General features: G+C 48.4%; 1 protein-coding gene across 5 annotated transcripts in view; it reads right to left on the bottom strand.

Annotated features, from left to right (window-relative positions):
• PFKFB4 (6-phosphofructo-2-kinase/fructose-2,6-biphosphatase 4) overlaps positions 1-20,386 on the bottom strand; it is a 39,306-nt gene that overhangs the window by 9,256 nt on the left and 9,664 nt on the right. For 4 of the 5 annotated variants that reach the window (XM_068982940.1, XM_068982938.1, XM_068982941.1 and 1 more), the window contains exons 4-9: positions 14,652-14,718; positions 12,297-12,371; positions 11,872-11,928; positions 11,056-11,177; positions 9,039-9,246; positions 8,338-8,484 (exon numbers count right to left, since the gene is read on the bottom strand). In XM_068982940.1, the coding sequence (XP_068839041.1) occupies positions 8,338-8,484; positions 9,039-9,246; positions 11,056-11,177; positions 11,872-11,928; positions 12,297-12,371; positions 14,652-14,718 (676 nt within the window). The remainder of the gene's footprint in view (positions 1-8,337; positions 8,485-9,038; positions 9,247-11,055; positions 11,178-11,871; positions 11,929-12,296; positions 12,372-14,651; positions 14,719-20,386) is intronic. The other variant, XM_068982939.1, reaches the window with a different exon arrangement.

Raw genomic sequence — 20,386 nt, 5'->3', positions numbered from 1 at the left:
ATTGGAATAATAAAAAACATTGCTTGCCTTCCAAATCACAGAAAAGATGATGTTTATACAGGGGGAAAAAAATGAAGAGAAATTTGCAAGCCATTGGGTAAAAAAAGGACAAAGACAGCAATTGTAATAATAAATATAAATGGGTTTAGATTCCTAAATGAAAAAAGCTCTCAGGTCAAAAAATAAACCAAAGATATGGTCCTTTCATCTAAAGAAATGACACACAGAGGTTAAAAATAAAAAGGAGCGGGGCTTCCCTGGTTGTTCAGTGGTAAAGAATCCGCCTGCTAATGCAGGAGACACAAGTTCGATTTCTGATCTGAGACGATCACACATGCCGCGGAGCAACTAAGCTACCGGCAACTAAGGCACCACAACTATTGAGCCTGTGCTCCAGAGCCTGGGAACCAGAACTACTGAGTCCACGTGCCGCAACTACTGAAGTCTGTGCACCTCGGAGCCTGTGTTCAGCAACAAGAGAAGCCACCGCAATGACGCAACAAAGAGGAGCCCCCACTCACTACAGTCTCCTGCACTGCAGGCAGATTCTTTACTGACTGAGCTACAAGGGAAGCCTAGAGAAAGTGGGCACAGCAACAAAGACACAGCACAGCCAAAAATAAAATAGATTTTTAAAAAATAATAAAAGGGAGTAAGTATAGCCAAAACATATGGATGAAAAGCAAGGATGGCAAATTTAAACCGAAATGAGATATCGCCTCATACTCATCAGAACTGTCTGTCCAAAAAAAGAAAAACACAGAAAAATAACAAGCACAATAACTGGCACAGATGTGCAGAAATCAGAACCCTTGTGCACTGATGGTAGGAATCTATAAAGGTGGAGTTGCTGTGGAAAAAAATACAGCAGTTCCCCAACAAAATAACAATAGAATTACCATATGATCCAGTAATTCCACTTTTACATATGTACCAAAAAGAAATGAAAGCAGTGTCTCAAAGGGACATTTACACACCCATGTTCTTAGCAGCCCTATTCACAATAGTGAAAAGGTGGAAACAACCCCAATGTTCATAGATAAAACGAATGGATACGCAAAATGTGGCATACACATACAGCGGAACCATATTCAAACTGAAGAATGGGATCCTGACATTTGCTACAACATGGATGAACCCTGAGGACATGATGACAAGTGAAAGAAGCCAGTCACAAAAAGACAAATACTATCTGATTCCACTCATGTGATACACTTAGAACAATCATACACACAGAATCAAAGAGACAGAAAAGGGAACGGTAGCTGTTAGAGGCTGAGTGAGGAGGAAAAATGGGGGCTATTGCTTAATGGGTACAGAGTTTCCATTTTTCAAGGTGAAGAGTTCTGGAGGGACTTTCTTGGTAGTCCAGTGGCTGGGACTCTGTGCTCCCAATGCAGGGGGCCTGGGTTCAAGCCCTGGTCAGAGAACTAAATCCCAAATGCCACAACTAAAGATTCCACATGCCGCAACTGAGAACTGGTGCAGCCAAATTAAATAAAAATAAAATAAATATACATTTTTTAAAGTTCTGGAGGTGGACAGTGGTAATGATTGAATATTATGAATGTACTTAATACCACTGCACTGTGTGTTTAAAAATGGTGATTGGAAAAAAATAATAAATAAATAAAATAAAATGGTGATTGGGACTTTCCAGGTTGTCCGGTGGTTAAGACTTCCACTGCATGGGGTTCTCTGATCCCTGGTCAGGGAACTAAGATTTGGCGTGCCAAATGGCACAACCAAAAAAAATTAAAAAGTGGTTAAGATGATAAGTTTTATGTTATTTGTATTTTACAAAAAAAAAAAGGAAAAAGAACATCAGAATGATAATATTCAAATTGGTCAAAGTATCCATGCAAAAAGTATTTTATAGTAGACAGTAACTATCCAAAATGAAGGCTGAGCCACAATGGAGTAACTGGTACCACATTTGCTCTGGGTCCAACAGGAACAATTAAAAAAAAATGAAAACAGACAAAATCATGCAACAATTGTTTGTAGACTTGAGACAACAGGCAGAGCAGGGCTATGATCCTCCAGAAGAGCCACAAGGAGCCTACAACTGCTGCAACTTACTGCACAGGCACTTCCTGGACTGCAGAGCCGAACATCACAAGGAAAGCAATAGACACACAAAAAAGAACAAAACTGAAGTCTAAAATGTAAAGTTCACTGGATGAGTTTAATAAAAACAGAAGTAAAGATAAGTGAACCTGAAGACACAGCAATAGAAAGTACCCAAACGGAAGTTCAGGAAAATCAAAAGACTGGGAAACAATGAACAGAAGCTCGATGACCTGTGTGATTATCCCAGAGGTTGTATACACTATACCAGGTGGCCTAACATACATGTTGTTGGAGTCCAGAGTAGGAGGCAGGGTGGCAGAAAATGTATTTGAAGACATGATGGCTCAATTTTTTTTTTTTCAAATTTCCTATTTAGAAACCCAGAAATCCAAGAATCTCAATGAATTTCAGCAGCATAAACATGAAGTAAAACATACCAAAGCATATCATAACCCAATTACTTAAAATCAATAATAAACAGAATACAGAGTAAAAGAAGATACATTGTATACAAAACAAAGATGAGAGAGACTGCAAACTTCTTGCCAGAAACAATGTGACCCAGACGACAATGGAACAGCATTTTTAAATGCTCAAACAGAAGGCAGGCTCTGCTGGTTCCTTCTCATTTGCCACTCCACATCTTTCGACTTTTCTACCTGCTCTCTGCCCCAGAAGACTGACCTCTGTGGACACATTGACAAGGCTCCCGTGGCCACTAATTTCTTTTTGGGTTAGGCCATGGGGAACGTTGGCAGGAGGTCACAGGACGGAGGGGAGTCAAGCTGAGATGTTATTTCTGACTCCCTCTTATAGAAGTTGCTTTCAGCAGTCTAGGCCCTCACCAACAGTCCATTCTACCAGGCTGCGCTTTCCTCACTGCTCCCTGTCCCCAGGATCCTGTATCTTCTCTCTCCTCTACCCAAGGGAAGCAATGGTCCCTGTTGTTTCAAGGCTTCTATATCCTGCCCATTATCTTTGCAAAATGGTATATATAAATCTTTTCATAAATATATAAATCCTTTTATAAATCTTCCCTGAATTAACCTAATTAGAGTGGCCATCTGCTTCTCTTTATGTCCCACAAATTCTTAAGTCATGAATTTAAATTACTTTATAATAAAACATCAAAATATATACAGAAGAAAAGGTAAAATAAAGCTGTTGAAAATGCAAGAAAAATCAGCAAAATTATAATGAGTATATTTAACAACTATTAATTTATGATGATCAAATAGACCAAAAAAAAACAGAAAATTTGAATGATATAATGAAAGAAGCTGAAATTAATACACCCATGCATGCATCTCTTAGCCATAAATGTTACTACCACAAAGCTAATCTTGTTTCAACTAAACTTACACTTGTTTCCTTCTCTCTAGCCAATTTTGAAGAAATGGCTTTGAAAGAAACTACTTTCAAGAAAATGCCATACGTGATTCCATTTCTTCTGGAATACTTCAATTTAAGACTCAAAAAGTTAGAAAGCTTCATTATCTCTCTTTCACATACACATACACACACACACATATGCACACACCCTGTTATTCTTCCGTATAACTGGATAATGGACATCTATTGGCTACTGTATCCAACTAACAGGCAACAGACCTTCCTTTCAAATGAGATATTTATAAAAATTTACCATATTCTAGGCAACAAAGAAAGCCTCTAAAAACTCCCAAAGGCTGAATTACAGGTCATCTCCTTGGATTGCAACATAGTAAAGTCAACCATGGGAATTCCCAGGTGGTCCTCTAGTGAGGACCTCACACTTTCACTGCACAGGGCCCGCTTCAATCCCCCTGGTCAGGGAACTAATATCCTGCAAGCAGTGTGGCATGGCCAAATAAATAGATAAATAAACCAGAAAATCACCTTAAATGCTTTCATTATTGAAGAAGAAAGAATGACAATAAACACATCGGTCAATAAACTTTAGAAGGAAAGTAAGGAAAAGGAAAACAACATTAAAGCAAAATATAAATGAACTAAAAAATGGAGAAAGAATAGAACTGATACAATCTGAGATCTGGTTCTTTGGAAATAAAAATTTCAATTAGTGACTAATCTCTGACACACCTAATTAAGAATAAAAACTGCACAATATCAAAGGATGGGAACAGAGGTAATAACACCTGACACTGAGATGACTCTACCATTAGGTTCTAATATATAACTTACTCTGATGAACAAATAAAGTTTGAATAAAATAAACTATCCAGATGACTCAGGGATGGAGAGATAAATAGGAAGTGATAAAATAGCCACTACAGCTGTACCTTGGAGATATTCTGGGTGTGGTTCCAGATCACTGCAATAAAGTGAGTCACAAGAATTTTTTGGTTTCCCAATGTATGTAAAAGTTACATTTACATTACACACTGTTCAGTGTGCAACAGTATTATGTTTTAAACGATGTACATAACCTAACTAAAAAATAAATTATCTTCAAACAAAATTGCTAAGTATCATCCAAGACTTCAGCAAGTCACAGCACTAACATCAGAGATCACTGGTCACAGATCACCATAACAAACGTAATAATAATGAAGAGCTTGAAATGCTAAAGCAAACAAATGCTTTTGGAAAAATGGAGCCAACAGACTTGCTGGATAAAGGGTTGCCATCAACCTTCAATTTGTAAAAAACACAGTCTCTGCAAAGTGCAATAAAGCAAAGTACAACATAACAAGGCCTTGCCTGTACTGTAAAAGCTTGATGGTAGATACATGGAGGTGGGGACACGATGCACCCTAAAATGACTCCCAGTGAGTCAAGCTCTTATTTAATCCCCTTCCCTGGAGAAGAGTACGGGAAGAATCAGTGACTGGCTTCTGCCTTTTTTTTTTTTTTTTTGACCATGCTGCACAGCTTGCAGGATCTTAGTTCCCTCACCAGGGACTGAAAGCTGGCAGTCCTACGCACTGGACCAGCCTGGAGCTGTCCCTCCCTGGCCTGGCACCCCACAGGAATGCTGGGCCTGTGGCCTCTCCCATCTCACAATGCCATGGATGCCCCCGTTCCCGTCCCCCATCTTTTCCAGCAGGGATGGACTCCGTGGCATGTGGCTTCATCGCCTTCCTCCCTACTCCTCACCTTCTCTGTCCCACATGCTTCCGTCTCAGCCACATGGACACAATGGAACAAGCTCACATGCTGAATGAACGTTCTCCTTTTCCACAACTGCTGGGGGCTGGAGGACCACCCGCAGGACACAGACAAGGGCACCACAGAAACTCTCCAGACCAGCTAACTCGCCCCCTTGGCGAACTCCCCTGGGAAACTTCTCCTTCCTTTCACTCCTGAGTGAAACCTCCGTGAGGTTCTAAGACAGGACTCTGACCACCTGCTTCCCTCTCCCTTCCTGATATCCTGGAAACTGGGCCTCTGCTGATAGCTTATGGTGAACAACGTTGGATTCGTGATCTCCGAAAAGATTTAGCTTCAGGACCAGGTACCAAGCTTGATCCTTCAAAAGCTTTTGTGTAGCAGAGTTTGAAAGCTTCTGACATAGACATCAGAAGGGGGACAAAGAATGCCCCCCTCGCTAGTGTTAGCAAGGGAGTTATATACTTTTTAAATTAGTTATTACAATAAAGCAAAAGAATGTCTCAAGGTTAGAAAATTTTACCAGACCCACTCCCACAATTTACATTTTAGGATAACAGGATTAGGATTTAACAATAGAAAGATCCCACCAGACCCACTCCCATAATATACATTCTAAGATAGCAGGATTAGTCAGAAGATTTTCAGGAAGGAGAAACTGTCCTCAAACAGGATACATTGTTGTCATATAATCCCTAGTACAGAGTTTAAACTGAGTTGTGTAATCATCAGTTTCCGGCTTAAAGAAAAGCAAAACCATTTTATGTGACTAAGACTAAGGAATGTAGAGGGGAAAAAAACCCAGCTTGTCCTTTCCTCCTCCTTGAGAACCCCAGACCCCTCTCTCCTGGGGGACCCCGGACTTCTTATCAACCTGCCCAGGCACTGACTCGCTCACTGCCGTCTCTCAGGGCCTCCTGTCCTCATTCTCTCCCTTCCTGCTGGCCTCTCATCATCAGCTTACGCACGGCCAAGTATCCTTGACTCTGAGCCTCTTGCCTCCCACTCATTTCCCCATCCAGTCCCACTGGGCAACAGCCCGCTAGGCTCGCGCCAAGACTCCCAGTGGTCTTGTTACGACAGCCCAACGGTCAGCTTGGAGACTGGCCTCATTGCCCTTTCCTGTGGAATCTCACCCCACGGACCATGGCCTCCTCCTCTCTGCCTTGAGTCCCGTGACCCTCATCGGCCTGGTTTGCCTACCACCTCACTGGACACCTGTCCATCGCTCCCTCCACAGCCCCTTACACACCAAGGCTCCCTTGGGCTCTGTCCTGGGTCCCACTTCACCTCCCTCAGCCACCTGATCCATTCCACAGTCTCAAGCACCATGTCTGAGGCGGATATACCCAAGCCCCACCTCTCCTTAGACATCAGATTGCCTCCTGGGTATCTGCCATGGAACATCTCCCAAGAACACAACATCTTCCTCTCACGCACGACCTATTTTCCGAGCACCTGCGAAGTGGCGAATAAAGCAGGCATGGTCCGTGCCCTCAGGTGAACGCCTCACCCTCCCTGCCCCAGAACCCTCCCCAGTGGCTGGAACTCTGGAGGCATCCTGGATGTGTTTTCCCTTTTTACATCCCTGGTGGGGTACCATCAGCCTCCATCTCTTCACCTGGATCTAGGTCCCCGGCGTCTGGCCCAGTTCCTTGCATAGGGTGTGTGTGTGCTAACTCACTTCAGTCACGGCTAACTCTTTGCGACCGCGTGGACTGTAGCCCGCCAGGCTCCTCTGCCTACCGGATTCTCCAGGAAAGATTACTGGAGTGGGCTGCCATGCCCTCCTCCAGGGCATCTTCCCACCTCAGGTATTGGACTTACGTCTCTTAATTCTCCTTCACTGGCAGGCAGGTTCTTTACCACTAGCACCACCTGGGAGACCCTAGCATAGCCCAGGCTCACATAAATATGTGATGGATAAGTGAGTAAGAACACCCCCCAGTCCTCTACTGCTCTCCCGCTGCCACCGCCCAAATTCCAGATTCGTCTCCTAATCAGGACACATCGAGCTCCCTCCTCGAGCTTTTCCGCTCACCTCACCCCAACAAAACAGTTCTATCAGGTGGGGTGATCTCTGTAAGATTCAAATTGGATCTCAGAGACTTCCACATCAGGCAATGGTAGACTAGCTTGTTTTAGACTAACCCTCACCCTGAGAGCTACTGGAAAAGCCAAACAGAAACAAATAAATACATCTGTTTGATATCATCCCAGAGCCATGAGGCAAAGAAGACCTGAGGGGACTTCCCTGGTAGCCCAGTGGCTGAGAATCCGCTACGCAACGCAGGGGGACACCAGCTGGATCCCTGGTCCGGAAAGATCCCACACGCTCCAGAGCAACTAAGCCTGCGAGCCACAACTGCTGAAGCCTGACGCCCTGGAACCCACGACCCTCAAGAAGACAAGCAACTGCAGTGAGAAGCCTGGGCACTAGCTAGGGAAGAGCCCCCGCTCTCCGCAACCAGAAAGCCCACAAGCCCAGCGAAGACCCAGGGTAGGCGAAAAGACGAAAATAAAAAAGGAAATAGAGTGTTTTTTTTTAAAAAAGAAAGAAAATCACTTGTCTTAAAAAAAAAAAAAAAAAAGACTTGAGGACTCAAAATCCTGAAGTGAAGGGAAGCTGGAAGAGATGAACCTGATACATGGCATCATTTTTCCCTTGGAGGTTTTGTTGACTTGAAAGTGAAGTTAAAGGGATGAGAAGCCAGCTGATAGGCAAAACGGCTGAAGGTGTAAACCTCCAGTTATAAGATAAATCAGTCCTGCTAGTGTAATGTACAGCACGGTGACTATAGTTAACAATATGTAGCATATATTTGAAAACTGCTGAGAGAGTATGTCTTGAAAGTTCTCATCACCAGAAATAGAAAGTTTGTAACTCTGTGGTGATGGACGTTAAACGAACTCACTGTGACAGTTATTTCACAACAGACACATACGTGGTATCTTCACCATGTCCCTCTAGACAGTTACATGCAAAAGCAGGGAAGCAGGGAGGGACGAATCCAAATCATAATCAATGACGACATGTTAAACAAAAAATTCTTTCTGACCCTCAATACCATCATTCTGACCCTCCACGTCGTCACCCCGGGTGAGCGCAACTGTGCCCAGACCTGGGCAGGGGAGGGAAGAGACGTCAATTACCGCATCAATCTCGTTGAGAACTTTCCACTGCTCGTAAGGCACCCCCAGGGCCTCGGCCGTCTGGATTGTCCTCTTCATCTGGCTTGTCCAGACCTTTAGGTCCTTGATGTTCTGATCCCTGATGAACTGGGCCAGACTCTTGGCAAACTGAAACACACCAGAAGCAAATTCAGATGGACAGGTTCTGGGCTGCCCTCAAAGAGTCCATGGGGCCCAGCCTCAGAGAAAACCCATGTGGTAAAAAAATAAAATAAATAAACAAAACACATGAACCAATTCTCAATGACACCCACTCCCACAAGGACGGTCCTTGTGCATTCTTCCCAGACCCTGAAGGTAGTTCCAGTTGAGGCTCATCAGGTCCCCTGCCAGTGCTGGCCCCCCCAAACCACGTGCCCAGGCTGGACCATCTTCCCAGCAAGGCTCTGATTTTTTCCTGGACTGTGGCAGAGGATCACCTGCACTGCGGGCACTCAGCTCACTCCCACAGTGGCATGCCACTCCACGGAAGGCGCTCGGCTGGTGATAGCTATTATGGAAGCCAGAGATCCAGTGGTCTGCCTGGTGACCTTCCCTATGTAATGGGAACATTCCAGACTGGACTGCACATTAGCTGGAGTCCCTCATCAACACATGAGCGTGCGCGCGCGCGTGCACACATGCACGCACACACACACACACACACGAGTGCGAACACTGACCTCCCTGCCCCGGGGGGACAGCCCTGGGTCCCCGCCAATCCGGCCCTTGAGGTTGAGCTCGCTCTCCCCATGCCGGCAGAGGTAGATGGAGCGGGGCGTCACGTGGATGTTCATGAGGTAATACACGATGCGGCTCTGGATGTGGTCAGCCACGCGGTTCACGACGTAGCTCTGCCCCACGTCCATGATCTTGATGTAGGACAGATCCCTTTCCAGAGAAGGCAAGGAGAGGTGAGTGAGACCTGGGTCCTCCAGGGTACACCCTGCCCGCTCCAGAGCCTTTCCTCTCTGACCCTGCCAGACTTGAGACCACAACACGCTGGACCATCAGCTGGTGTGCGAGCGACAGGGGTGCGGTGGGAGCAACATGACACGCGTGACATACAGACAAACCCGGTGAGAGGTGCCCCACGCTCAGCATGCTCACGAGAGGTGACAGCCAAAGAGAGGGGTCAGTCCTACCACATCCGGACTTTCAGCGCTGCTCTACGTCCCCAGGGCCCCTCTTGCCTACCTCTGAGCTGTCAGTGCACTGTCTGCAGGGCGAACAGGAGACAGTTTTTTCCACGATTGACCTGATGGTAATAGCTGGCAAACACACCTCCCTTCCAGTCTTCCAGGTCAGCCATCCATGGGCCTGACCTGGCCTTTCCTTCCCCCAGTGAACCCTCCCCCTAGAATCCAGCCCAGGTCATCTGTGTGTGCCCAGTGCCCGTGCCACCCCATGCCAGCCAGCGGGTAGATGAGACAAACAGCACAGGAGGATGGTACTGCGGGCAGCAGCTGATAAGCCCAGCTCCGCCACATTCCCTGCTTTGGACCAGCGCAGCCCTGCAGCGTGGAGAGCAGGGCCACAAGGAACAACGCTGTGCTGGGGAGACCGGCAGAACCACAGAGGTGGGGCAGCAGCACCGAAACAGTGCCGCCTCGCCAAGAAGATGCACAGCCAGCCCAGGGACTGTCCCGTAGACACCCCAGATACCATCTCTCCAACAGTCACTTGACTTCCTTGGTGTGGAATTAAAGATTCATACACAATTACAAGTGACCCAAGTACAAGTTCATACTCCAGCCTTTTTATTTAATGCTACATAACGTATGGCCAAAGGAAAAGGAGCGACAGAGGATGAGATGGTTGGATTGCATCAGTGACTCAATGGACATGAACTTGAGCAAACTCCGGGAGATAGTGAAGGACAGGGAAGCCTGGTGTGCTGCAGTCCATGGGGTGGCAAAGAGTCAGAAAGGGCTTAGTGACTTAACAACAACAACATAACATACACTTTCCCATGTCTCTTTGGCACGATTTATAAGGACTGTGTAACACTTTATTCAGTTATTAACTTAATTACTTAGGTGTTAATTACTTAAGTGTCATTCGCTTCACCACCACCCCCACTTCTGCATAAGGAGTTGTTGGCAAACTATGGCCAGTTAGTCAAACTCAGCCTGGTTTTGCAAACTAAATTTTACTGGGACCCAGTCATGCCCATTTCTTCACATGTGCCTTTAGTACTAGATGCCAGAGTTAAGAGACTGTATGCCTCCAAAGCCTAAAATATCTACCACCTGAGCCTTTACAGAAAGAGCCTGCCGATGGCTGGCTGCTGCCCCCATTCAGAACTCACTCCTATGAAGCACTGGCCGCTGTCAGCTCTTCGTGGATAGGACCTGGGCACCCTGTCCCCCTTCTCGAAACACAGACCACCCACCGCAAGAAGAGCAGGTACTATTTGCAAACGCCTCATGGGAAGACCCTCTGCACAGAAAACAGGCTTGATTTTACGATGGCATAGTAGAAAATTCTGACCTTCAGAGCTCCAGATAAAGCAGCTGCAGTTCTATGAGTCACCTCTGGGCCGCAACCTCCACCCCGAGGAGAGAAACAAAAAAGGGCAGAGCATCTCTGCCTACTGGGGTGGGCCCTCAGCCACCACCTCGGGGAGCCACGGGAGGCAGCCAGTGGACCAGACCCAGCCCCCACCACAGCCGAGGACACGGGGCTGCCCCGGCTCACCGGTCCAGGTCCTCGTCCAGCGTCTCATACGAGTTCTCATAGCACTCGATGCGCCTCATGAAGTCCTCCGCGGCCTCGTCGCTATCGCGGTTGATGTAGTCAGGGCTGCCCAGTTTCACTTGCTGCCGGAGCCAGGCACAGAGGACGCATCAGCTCCAGAGGCCAGGCAGTGGGGACCAAGGACAGCGCTGGGCAGGGGCTAGGGGAGGAGGCTGGAAGCCAGCCCCAGGGGCTGGTCCCATTAGGAAGAGGCCAGCGGCTCCATGGGCCAAGCTCCCGCACCAGTGCTAAGAGAGCATTCCTGGGCATCCTGAGACGGCAGTCCCTCGTTTTGGTGGTACAGGGGGAGGTGAGGCCAGAGGGATAAGGGGCCCTGAAGCCCCTCCCCACCTGAACTATCTCCCCAGACACTGATGTTCGTCTCTCAGATAAAAAGGGAATATGGGTGAGCGGTCAAATCTCTTTACCCTTCAAAACAGTTAACACTCCCTCCTAACCCTCCCCCTCCCTCTAGGGGCTGAAGCTCCTCTCCTCCCATCCACGGGAGGAGGAAGGGGAAGGAGAGGGAGCGGAAGAGAGGGGAAGAAGAAGGGATGCACAGCCCTCCAGACGAGTGGTACTCGAGTGGTACTCGAGTGGTACTCGGGATCCAGGGCCACCCAGCCCGGAGATCTCCTGCCTCCCTACCCCCCACCGCCCCCAACCGAGCTAAGGCTGGCCCAGGCATCAGCCCAACCTGCAGAGGGACCTCGCTGGCACAGGCCAGCTCGGGCGTATTCCTGTCCCCTCCAAGGTCAGACGCACCACACCACTCACCACGATGTTGGCAGCTATGACCTCAGGATCCACACAGATGGACTCGACAAAAAAGGTCTGCGGCAAAGACCAGGGCGGGCAGGAGGGAAGGAACCAGAGACGCATTTAAGGCCCTGGGCCAGGCTCCCTGGAGCCCCCTACCCACTGAGGGCCATACTGACCAGCCAGGGCCCTGATGGCCCTCCTTCACGGGAGAGGGCCTGAACAAGGGGCACGGAACCCCCAGCAGGTGCCACCCCATCCAGGACTCACCCACCAGGAACCCTCCCTTCCCCAGAAAGAAACCTCCAGGTGGAGAGAAAAGCATTATTGCAAATCTACTCAGGAGCCCACCTGCCTGCACATATCAGGAGGCCAACAAACGGGCTCCAGGGGGCCTGAAGGTGCCACAGCCCAACCGAGGAGGTAAGCTGGGAGGGCCTCACCTTGTAGCCGTTCTGTTCCCCAAAATTAAAGATGGTGGCTCTCCGTTCTCGGGTGGTATTTGTTGCATCAAAAACCTAGGATCAAATTGGGGTTAACTCAGCCTCTGGCCCTGGAAAAGGTGGGAGGCCACCCGACAGCTGGAGCACAGGGGCTGGGTTTCTCACTGAGACCAGCTGATGCCTGGCCATCCACCTGGCCAGTACCCTTCAGACCTCCATTGACTGGGCTGGCCCTCCGGCTCCTCGGCAAGTGCCCCAAGGGAGCTAGAAGGAGCGAGTGCCCATGCTCACAGCTGGAGAGCAGGCGCTCAGCTCACGTCTGACCAACCAGACTTCCAGTGAAACTAGCTAAACCTGGAGAACTAAACCCACATTTATTTCTACTCCATCCTGAGGCCCCAGTAAGATGGGAACAGGACTGGAGATGGGTGATGTCAGCATAATTTTTTTCTTTAAGACAGACACTTGGTGAGTGGCTCAGAGAAAAGCAAACACAAGCCCTTAGCAACCAGAGCACACCTGTTTTGCAGACCTGGGATAGTCACGAACTGGGCACAGGCATCTCGGCAAAAAGAGACATAGAGGAAAGGGGAGGATTGGCTCCACTGGAAGGGCAAGTGGAGCCCCAGGACCCCTCCCTGCCTCCTCCAGGCAGGTTCTGAACTGCCTGGGGCCTGCCCAGCATCCTCACGTGCAGCCCACCCAAGCAGATTTTAGAGCACCCTTTTTATAAAGGGATATACCATTAGACCAGGGTCACTGAATGCTCCAGCAAAACCTCTAACATGGAAAATGAAGAACTGGGAATTCCTTGGTGGTCTACTGATTAGGACCCCATGCTTCCGCTGAAGGGGGCACAAATTCCATCCCTGGTCAGGGAAATAAGACCCCACAAGCTGTATGGTGCAGGCAAAAAAAAAAAAAAAGACTAAATCAAACACGATAAAAGGAACTTTAAGGAATGAGGACAGGGCATAGCCTAGAAAGAAATGTCAAAAACTTACAATTACTGTCTAAAGAAACGCAAAATGCCATATAGTAAGCACAAAACAAGAGCAGGCTTTGAAAAAATGGGAACACTCAGAAAATAAGACATTTTAAATTTGGACATTGTACCAAACTTCAGCCAAACACTTCTCAGATGTTACGGAAGTCTCCCCGAAAGTGGAGCAAAAGAGACAAAGGGGGAGTAAGGAGGAAAAAAGACAAAGTTAGGGCTTAGGTCTAACACACAGCCAGCAGGAGTTCCAGAAAATGCATCTCAGAAAGTGGGAGAGGAGGGAGGTCTTGATGGTGGGGGTGGCTTAACAAAGTGAAATATATGACAATTTCTCTGATCTGCTGGAGAAGAATTTCCTGATGAAAGCCCCCAGCCCAAGGACCCAGCATTGTGGAGACCGCCGTTAGGCGCATCACTCTGAAGACCCTAAAGGCTTCTCTAGAGAAAGGGCCTGAGAGGCCCCCAGCTACTCTAGGAGATAAAATCTGTTTTGTTTTTTTTTTTTATCTTAACTTTTTTGGGGGCTGCACTGCTCGGTTTATGGGATCTTAGTTCCCCGACCACAGATTGAACCAGAGTCTTAACCAGAGAGTGAAGAGTCTTAACCACTGGATCACCAGAGAATTCCCTAGGAAATACAACTTTTAAGGAGGATCAACAAATCAGAATGACAGCAGTCTTTGCCACAAAACAAGTCAGTAAACCAAGTAAAAGGAAGACATGGGGTCTAAGAGCCAGGCATTCAACTCGGGAGGGAAGAGAAGGAAATTCCCAGGGTGATGGCTATGCCGCAGACCTAGGGGGCAGCTGATCTAGATGGAGCTGGGGACAGAGCTCCAGGCTGCGTGCCTTCTAGAGGAAGAAGGAAGGAAAAATGGCGACGATGTTTGACAGCAGAGGGTTGGGGTGGGGCCCTTTCCTGAAGACACACTTGCTCAGCTTTGTGCATCTCACTGGAGGGGCCAACACATAGATGGAATTCCCTTACCCAGCATTCAGTTGATTTTGGAATGGCCACCAAATGCTGGGCAGGATGCCCTCCACACCGGGAGAAATCGCATTTGCTGAGTAACCTGACACGCCTAACTAGTGGAGTAGCCAACCCTGTGAGTATTCAGAGGGAAGTCCTGCAGGGTCAAACACAACCACAAGCCCAGAGGGAAGTTCTTGGCCCCCATCCAGCCTCTGGCTTCCTACTGCAGAGCAGCTTCAGGCTTCCTCCCGAGGGCTGGCACCCAGGATGTCTAGGGCCGCACATCCCCTGCCTTCCCCTCCAGATGCCTGGTAAGTAAAGGGGTGGAAGTAGGTGGGCTCCCACATGTCACTCCCAGATGCTGCCAGCGTGTTATACTTACCGCCACGTGTCCCCCCTCCTCACTAAGGAACCGCCGAACGTCTCGGAGAGCTGTCAGCGCACACTGCCTTCAGAAAAGAACACATCGTTCAGCCAAGAACCTGCTGGCTGCTGCAGGGCAGTAGGTCAGGGAAACATGCTATGCCAACCAGGAGAGGGGGCAGCCCCTGGGCCCCTTCTCTCTTCTCAAGGTTCCTCTTTCCTCGGGAAGATGGCCACTATTTGGTAACTCTGCTCCTGTAGGTGGAAGGCTATGTGCTCCTGGCCATCAGGAATACTTTTTTTACCAACCAGGGATCAAACCTGGGTACCGTGCATTGGAAGGTGGATTCTTAGCCACTGGACCACCAGGGAAGTCCAGGAACACTTTTTGAAATATCATGTTTCTGTACTTTCTTCTTTCATCTCATCAGATACAAATCCAGGCTTACCATTTTGCCATCTTCAGGAGTTCTAAGAGTCCTACTTTTCTCCTGATTATCAACATAAGCACTTTGAAAACCAGATACTTCCTTGTGTGTGTGTTGGGCGGGGAAGTCGGCAGTGGGAGAACAGAGACAGTATCGCCGGCCTCCAGCTTACAAGGCAGGATTAAGCTTCAGGTTCAATTTTCCTTCCTAGAAGGGAAATGTGGCCCAAGGAGGCCACCTGCCGTATCACCAAACAAAGGATGTTGCAGGGATTAAGGCTCAGTCGCTGCACCCGCCCCAAAAAGTACACCTTGAGGGGGACTCAGGAAGGAAAGGAACAGGACACTGGATCCAGATAGCTGACATGCATATCAAAAGGATGACTTCAATGAGCCCAGGCTCGTGGCTCTTTCCATTCAAAGAAAAGCTCTAGGTTCCTTAACTTGAGATGTCTGTGTTCTTTAATTAACAGACTTTCTTGAGACTCCTGTATGTCCTGGAACCTTCCTTACTTCTGCGAGCAGTCCCTCAGAGCTATCTGAGAGGCTGTCTTGCACGCTTAAGTCCTCAGTTTGTTTGGCTATGCTGTGCAGCCTGTGAGATTTACTTCCCCAACCAGGGACTGAACCTGGGCCCTGGTAGTGAGAGCGCAGAGTCCTAACCACTGGACTGCCAGGGAATTCCCAGGTCCTCAGCGTTGCTCACATAACTCTCAAATTTTAAGTTGTGCATTTCTTTCAGTGGACCCAGAACTCCCCAAATGACCCCTTCTAGAGGAGGGCGCTGTGTCTCTGCCTCCTGGACCCCTCCATGTCCACAGAGGCTCCGGAAGGTAAAACCCTCACCACGGCTGACCGCTGACTACACTGTCTGTCCTCAGAACACCGCAGCCGTTTTGTTCATTGCTGCAAAGTGGATTGCCACATACAAGGATCTTTCTAACTATCCATTTCTCCTATAAGGTCCAAAGATAGATAAATCACTTTGACCTTTTATCTATGCAGTGGAGCAGAATGTGCCGCCCCAAAATAAATCTCTTTGGCAGAAGGATTATTTCAGGCTGATTATTTTTAAGAAACTGCAGACGCAGGAGAAGCTCAGAAAACACAAGTCAGTTATCCTTTTTTTACATGTCTATGCATGGCTGAGTCCCTCTGGGGTTCATCTGAAACTATTACAACACTGTATGTTAACTGTCTATATCCCAATGCAAAATAAAAAGTTAAAAAGAACAGCTTACTCTTTTTCCCGTTTTCTTTTTAGGGCTTTCACAGTGGCTCAGACGATAAAGAATCTGCCTAAAACACAGGCCACCTAGGTTCAATCCCTGGGTCAGGAAGATCCCTTTTTTAAGAGACATTTACAAATATAAAGGAAACCTCCATCTGTAAGGGTGTCTCCCTTGCCGAACCAGGAGGCGGGAGATGACCTTATCTCTCTGGAAACTCTTTATCAATGCTAAAGGCATAGCTTGATTGATTTGTCTAGGCAGCGCCATGTAGCTTGTAGAACCTTAGTTCCCTGATGGATCAGGGATCAATTTGGCCCCGACAATGGTCCCACAGTGGTCCTGTGGTCAGAAGCTTAACCACTGGACCACCAGGGAATTCCCTGAAGGCATAGATTTAAATCTGAGTAACAACCTTACCTTGTTCAGTGAGCTGTTCCTGGTAACCTCCCCTGACTCCTCACCCTCAATGTCTTCCCTTCTCTTTAGCCAAAGATGGTTTTTAAGGTGAAGGCTTCCCTGAAGGCATAGATTTAAATCTGCATAAAAACTTTACCCTAATTCACTGGGCCTTTTCTGATATTGTCCTCTGACTCCTTACCCCCCAGCATCTTCTTTTCTCTTTAGCTGAAGATGGTATTTAAGGTGAGGGCTTCTTAGGCCTTTTCCATGTATGCACGAGATATAGGTGCTATTAAACTTTTTTTCTGTCTTGTTAATCTGTGTCATTGTCGATTTAATTACTAGACCAGCCAAAGAACCTAGAAGGCAAGAAGGAAACATTTTTCCTCCCAAACACTATTACCTATACTTTTTCTGATGTAAGTGTAAATTCAGATCTTCTGTTCAATCTTGGAATTTTGTGTGTAAACTCCGACTGCACCAATACACTGTGCAGAGTGCCCAAGCGTGGCGGCAGAGGCTGACCAGAATGTTGGGGTCACGAGGAAACTGGGGGCAGAACTGAGTCCAGGTCGCTGGAAGGAGCTCTGTTCTCATGCTGCCTTGTGGCCTTTCTGTGTCCTCATATATCCTTCACCCACTAAACTCTGGAAGCAGACCCTCCTGCCCACCTGCCCACCAAGCCTCACATGTGTCCTAGTCTAACAAATCATTTCTCTCACTCTGCCCTTCACAGAATTCTTTCTGTGCTGAGACATAAAGAACCGGAGCTCCTTGAAGCCCCTGAGACACATTTCTGCAGTCTCAGCATGGCTAGGGCCATTTCTTGCCACCCACATGCAGAGCCCCATGTCCGGGCTATGATCTCTGGAGGCTCCTCTGGCTGAGGCTACATCTAGTAGGAGGGATCAAGGGGCCCAGGTGGAGATGCAGGGGGGAACAGCCTGGGAGCCCCTGTGGGTGTGAGTGTGGATGGGCACACGTGTGCATGGGTGGGTATGTGACAGGTGAGGCATTAGTGAGCACCTGTGAGCATTCCTTAGGGGTGCAGTTGTGCACGTGCAGAGGGGGTCTCTGTGGTATGATAAATATGATAAATATTTATAAATATGATAAATATACCTGGTCTCTGTCCGGGGTTCTTGGCAGAGCTCCTAAAACCCTTGGAACTCCCTAAGTGACAGGAGTGATTTCTGTCATTCACAAGCAGCCTCTTCCAATCACACCTGAGTTGGTGCTAATGAAATGATTCAGGGTGGGGCCCCTAGACAGCCTCAGCACGGAGCTGGTCACAGAAAGTGATGAGGAACCTTTAGTCCTAACCACCACCCTCCAGGAAAGGAGGTGGGTGCCAGAGATGAACTGAATGAGGAGAGTCAAAGCACTTCCAGGTTGAAAAAATGAGGTGCTGATAGGGTGTGACGGTGCTGGGCCCCGAGACTCGTTACTGGTGTGTGAAGTGGGGTCAATTTTGAGGGACTGAGCCCCTAACTTGTGGGAACTGACTGATGTTAATGCTGTTTAGAGAGGGTAGGAATTGAACGGAACTGGTGGACACGTCAGTGTCAGAGAACACATCCTGGTGTCCCTAAGTCCATGTGTAGTATGTGACTGAAAAGGTAGAATTAAAAAAAAATAGAAAAGGTATAGTTATGATTAAATGTATTCACATGCACATGGGGTATGTCTGTGCACACACCAGTGTGCACGATTATAGGTTTTTATATGTCCAAACCTGCACACAGAGGATATACACGTGTGTGAACACTTACGTACGTTGTACACAAGGTGTGTGCACACACCTTCCTGCAGTATGTGACTCTGTGCATGTATATGAGTGTGCTTGGCGTGTATTTAAGCACATACCGACATGTAGATAAAGAGAAAGCACCTGTACACACACACATGGCTGCGCATGCCCTCTTCTAGACCTTCCACTGTGCCCAGCGTCAGGCTTGGACCTCCACGCTGTATACTTCCAGGAACCTCAACAATGTGTACAAACCTGTGTCTCTGGGAAATGTAGGCTTCTCTTCCTAGGTTTGCCTTTTTAAAAAGTCTGGTCCTTCTATTTTGCCAATTATCCATGGGACATCTGGGGCTGGTTAATGGGAAATGGGGCCCTGGTGCAGGGGCCAGACCCAGGCTTTGGAAACACAAGGGAGAGTTCCTAGGAAGAGCCAGAGGGTGTGCCTACAGAGACGCACACGCAAACCTGCCCCCAGCTTCTATTGCTAGGACCTCTGTTCCCACTGGGCGATCTCGGACTAATTCCCTAACCTCTTCTGAGTCTGGGTTTCACCATGAGAATTAATCCCAATTCCTACTTTCAATAGGCAGTCAGAGCAGAATGCCCAACAAGCTCTGGGAATGCATTAGCTTCCTTATTCTCCCCCACAAACACTTTGGATTCAGTCAGGCCTGGCTTTAAATCAAACCCTGAGTGATCCCAGACAATACCACTGCTTCTGACCTCAGCCTCAGCATCTGGGGGAGGGAGGCACCACAACCCACTATAGGGAAGATCAAAGCAGCTAATGAGTGCCCACAGCTTGAGATGGGTATAGAATTTTCACTTGATGCAAACTTTGATCTACGAATTGGGTAATGTGAATTGGGAATGATGGACAGGAAAGTTGATAGTGAAACAGAGGCTTAGACCTAATTCTGGGCTCTGTGAAGTTACTTGGTATTTTGTATGAGACCCCCTGAGCCTCGATTTCCTCATCTGTAAAATGGGCGGGGGGGGGGGGTGGTGGCAATGGGCATCACACACCCAGCACACCATAGGTTCAAGTATCAGTCCCCTCCTTTTTGTCATTATCACCAGAGGCCCCACCCTCGAGTCTTACTCCCAATTTGGCCCCAGAGGCCTGTGTCAGGCTCCCCTTCCCTTCTTGGTGCAGCAACTGCCGGGTCCATTGACCCAAGAGCAGAGAACCTGATTGGCCAAGCCCCATGAAGGGGAACTCCTGCCCCCTGGTGGCCAGAGAGGGAGCAGGCAAACCGCAGCAACAGCTGGTGGCTTCTGGCCTAGCGTTCCAGTGGCCCACTAGAGCTGGGCCAGCCTCTGCTCAAAGCCCTCCCACAGTGGCTGGGCCCAGAGAAAGGGCAGGACGCTTCCTGACCCCTCAGCTGACACCTGCCGAGAAGGGCACAGCACAGCAACTCAGACCACAGCTGGTGCTCAGTTAATCTGCAGAAAGCACTCAGTCCATGGCTGAATGGAGGAGGGGAGTGGGTATCATACACAACTTTGCATCCTGTCACCCAGCAACATCGAGACAACTGCCAGGGAAAGCTGAGGCCTCCTGTCACATGCCAAGGAACATGTAGCAAACATCCTCCCTATATCAGCAGGGGCTTACCCTGGGGCTAGGGAGGAAAGGTCCTGGGTCTGAACTTTCTGTCTGTAAAAGAAGGTGTCAGGAAGTGATGCCAGGCCCACTCTGCCCCACCTTTGAGGCTGGAATCTCTGCTTCACTTTGAGCTCCCCTCCCTGCCAGAGCCCACCCTGAGTATAGCTTCTATGCAGACCTGCCCTGGCTAAGACCCTACTACCTCCCTGAAGCTCCCTCCCAGAGATGGCAGGGCAGGGCAGGGCAGGGCAGCCACCAGTGGTCACATATCCTTTCCTTCTGTTCCCAAGCCCATCATATCTCCACCCCCACCACAGCCTGAGATGCCAAGAAACAA

Source organism: Capricornis sumatraensis, chromosome 10 (assembly GCF_032405125.1).
Source record: "Capricornis sumatraensis isolate serow.1 chromosome 10, serow.2, whole genome shotgun sequence".
Classification (NCBI taxonomy): Eukaryota; Metazoa; Chordata; class Mammalia; order Artiodactyla; family Bovidae; genus Capricornis; species Capricornis sumatraensis.
This window is presented reverse-complemented; position numbering and strand designations above follow the sequence as displayed.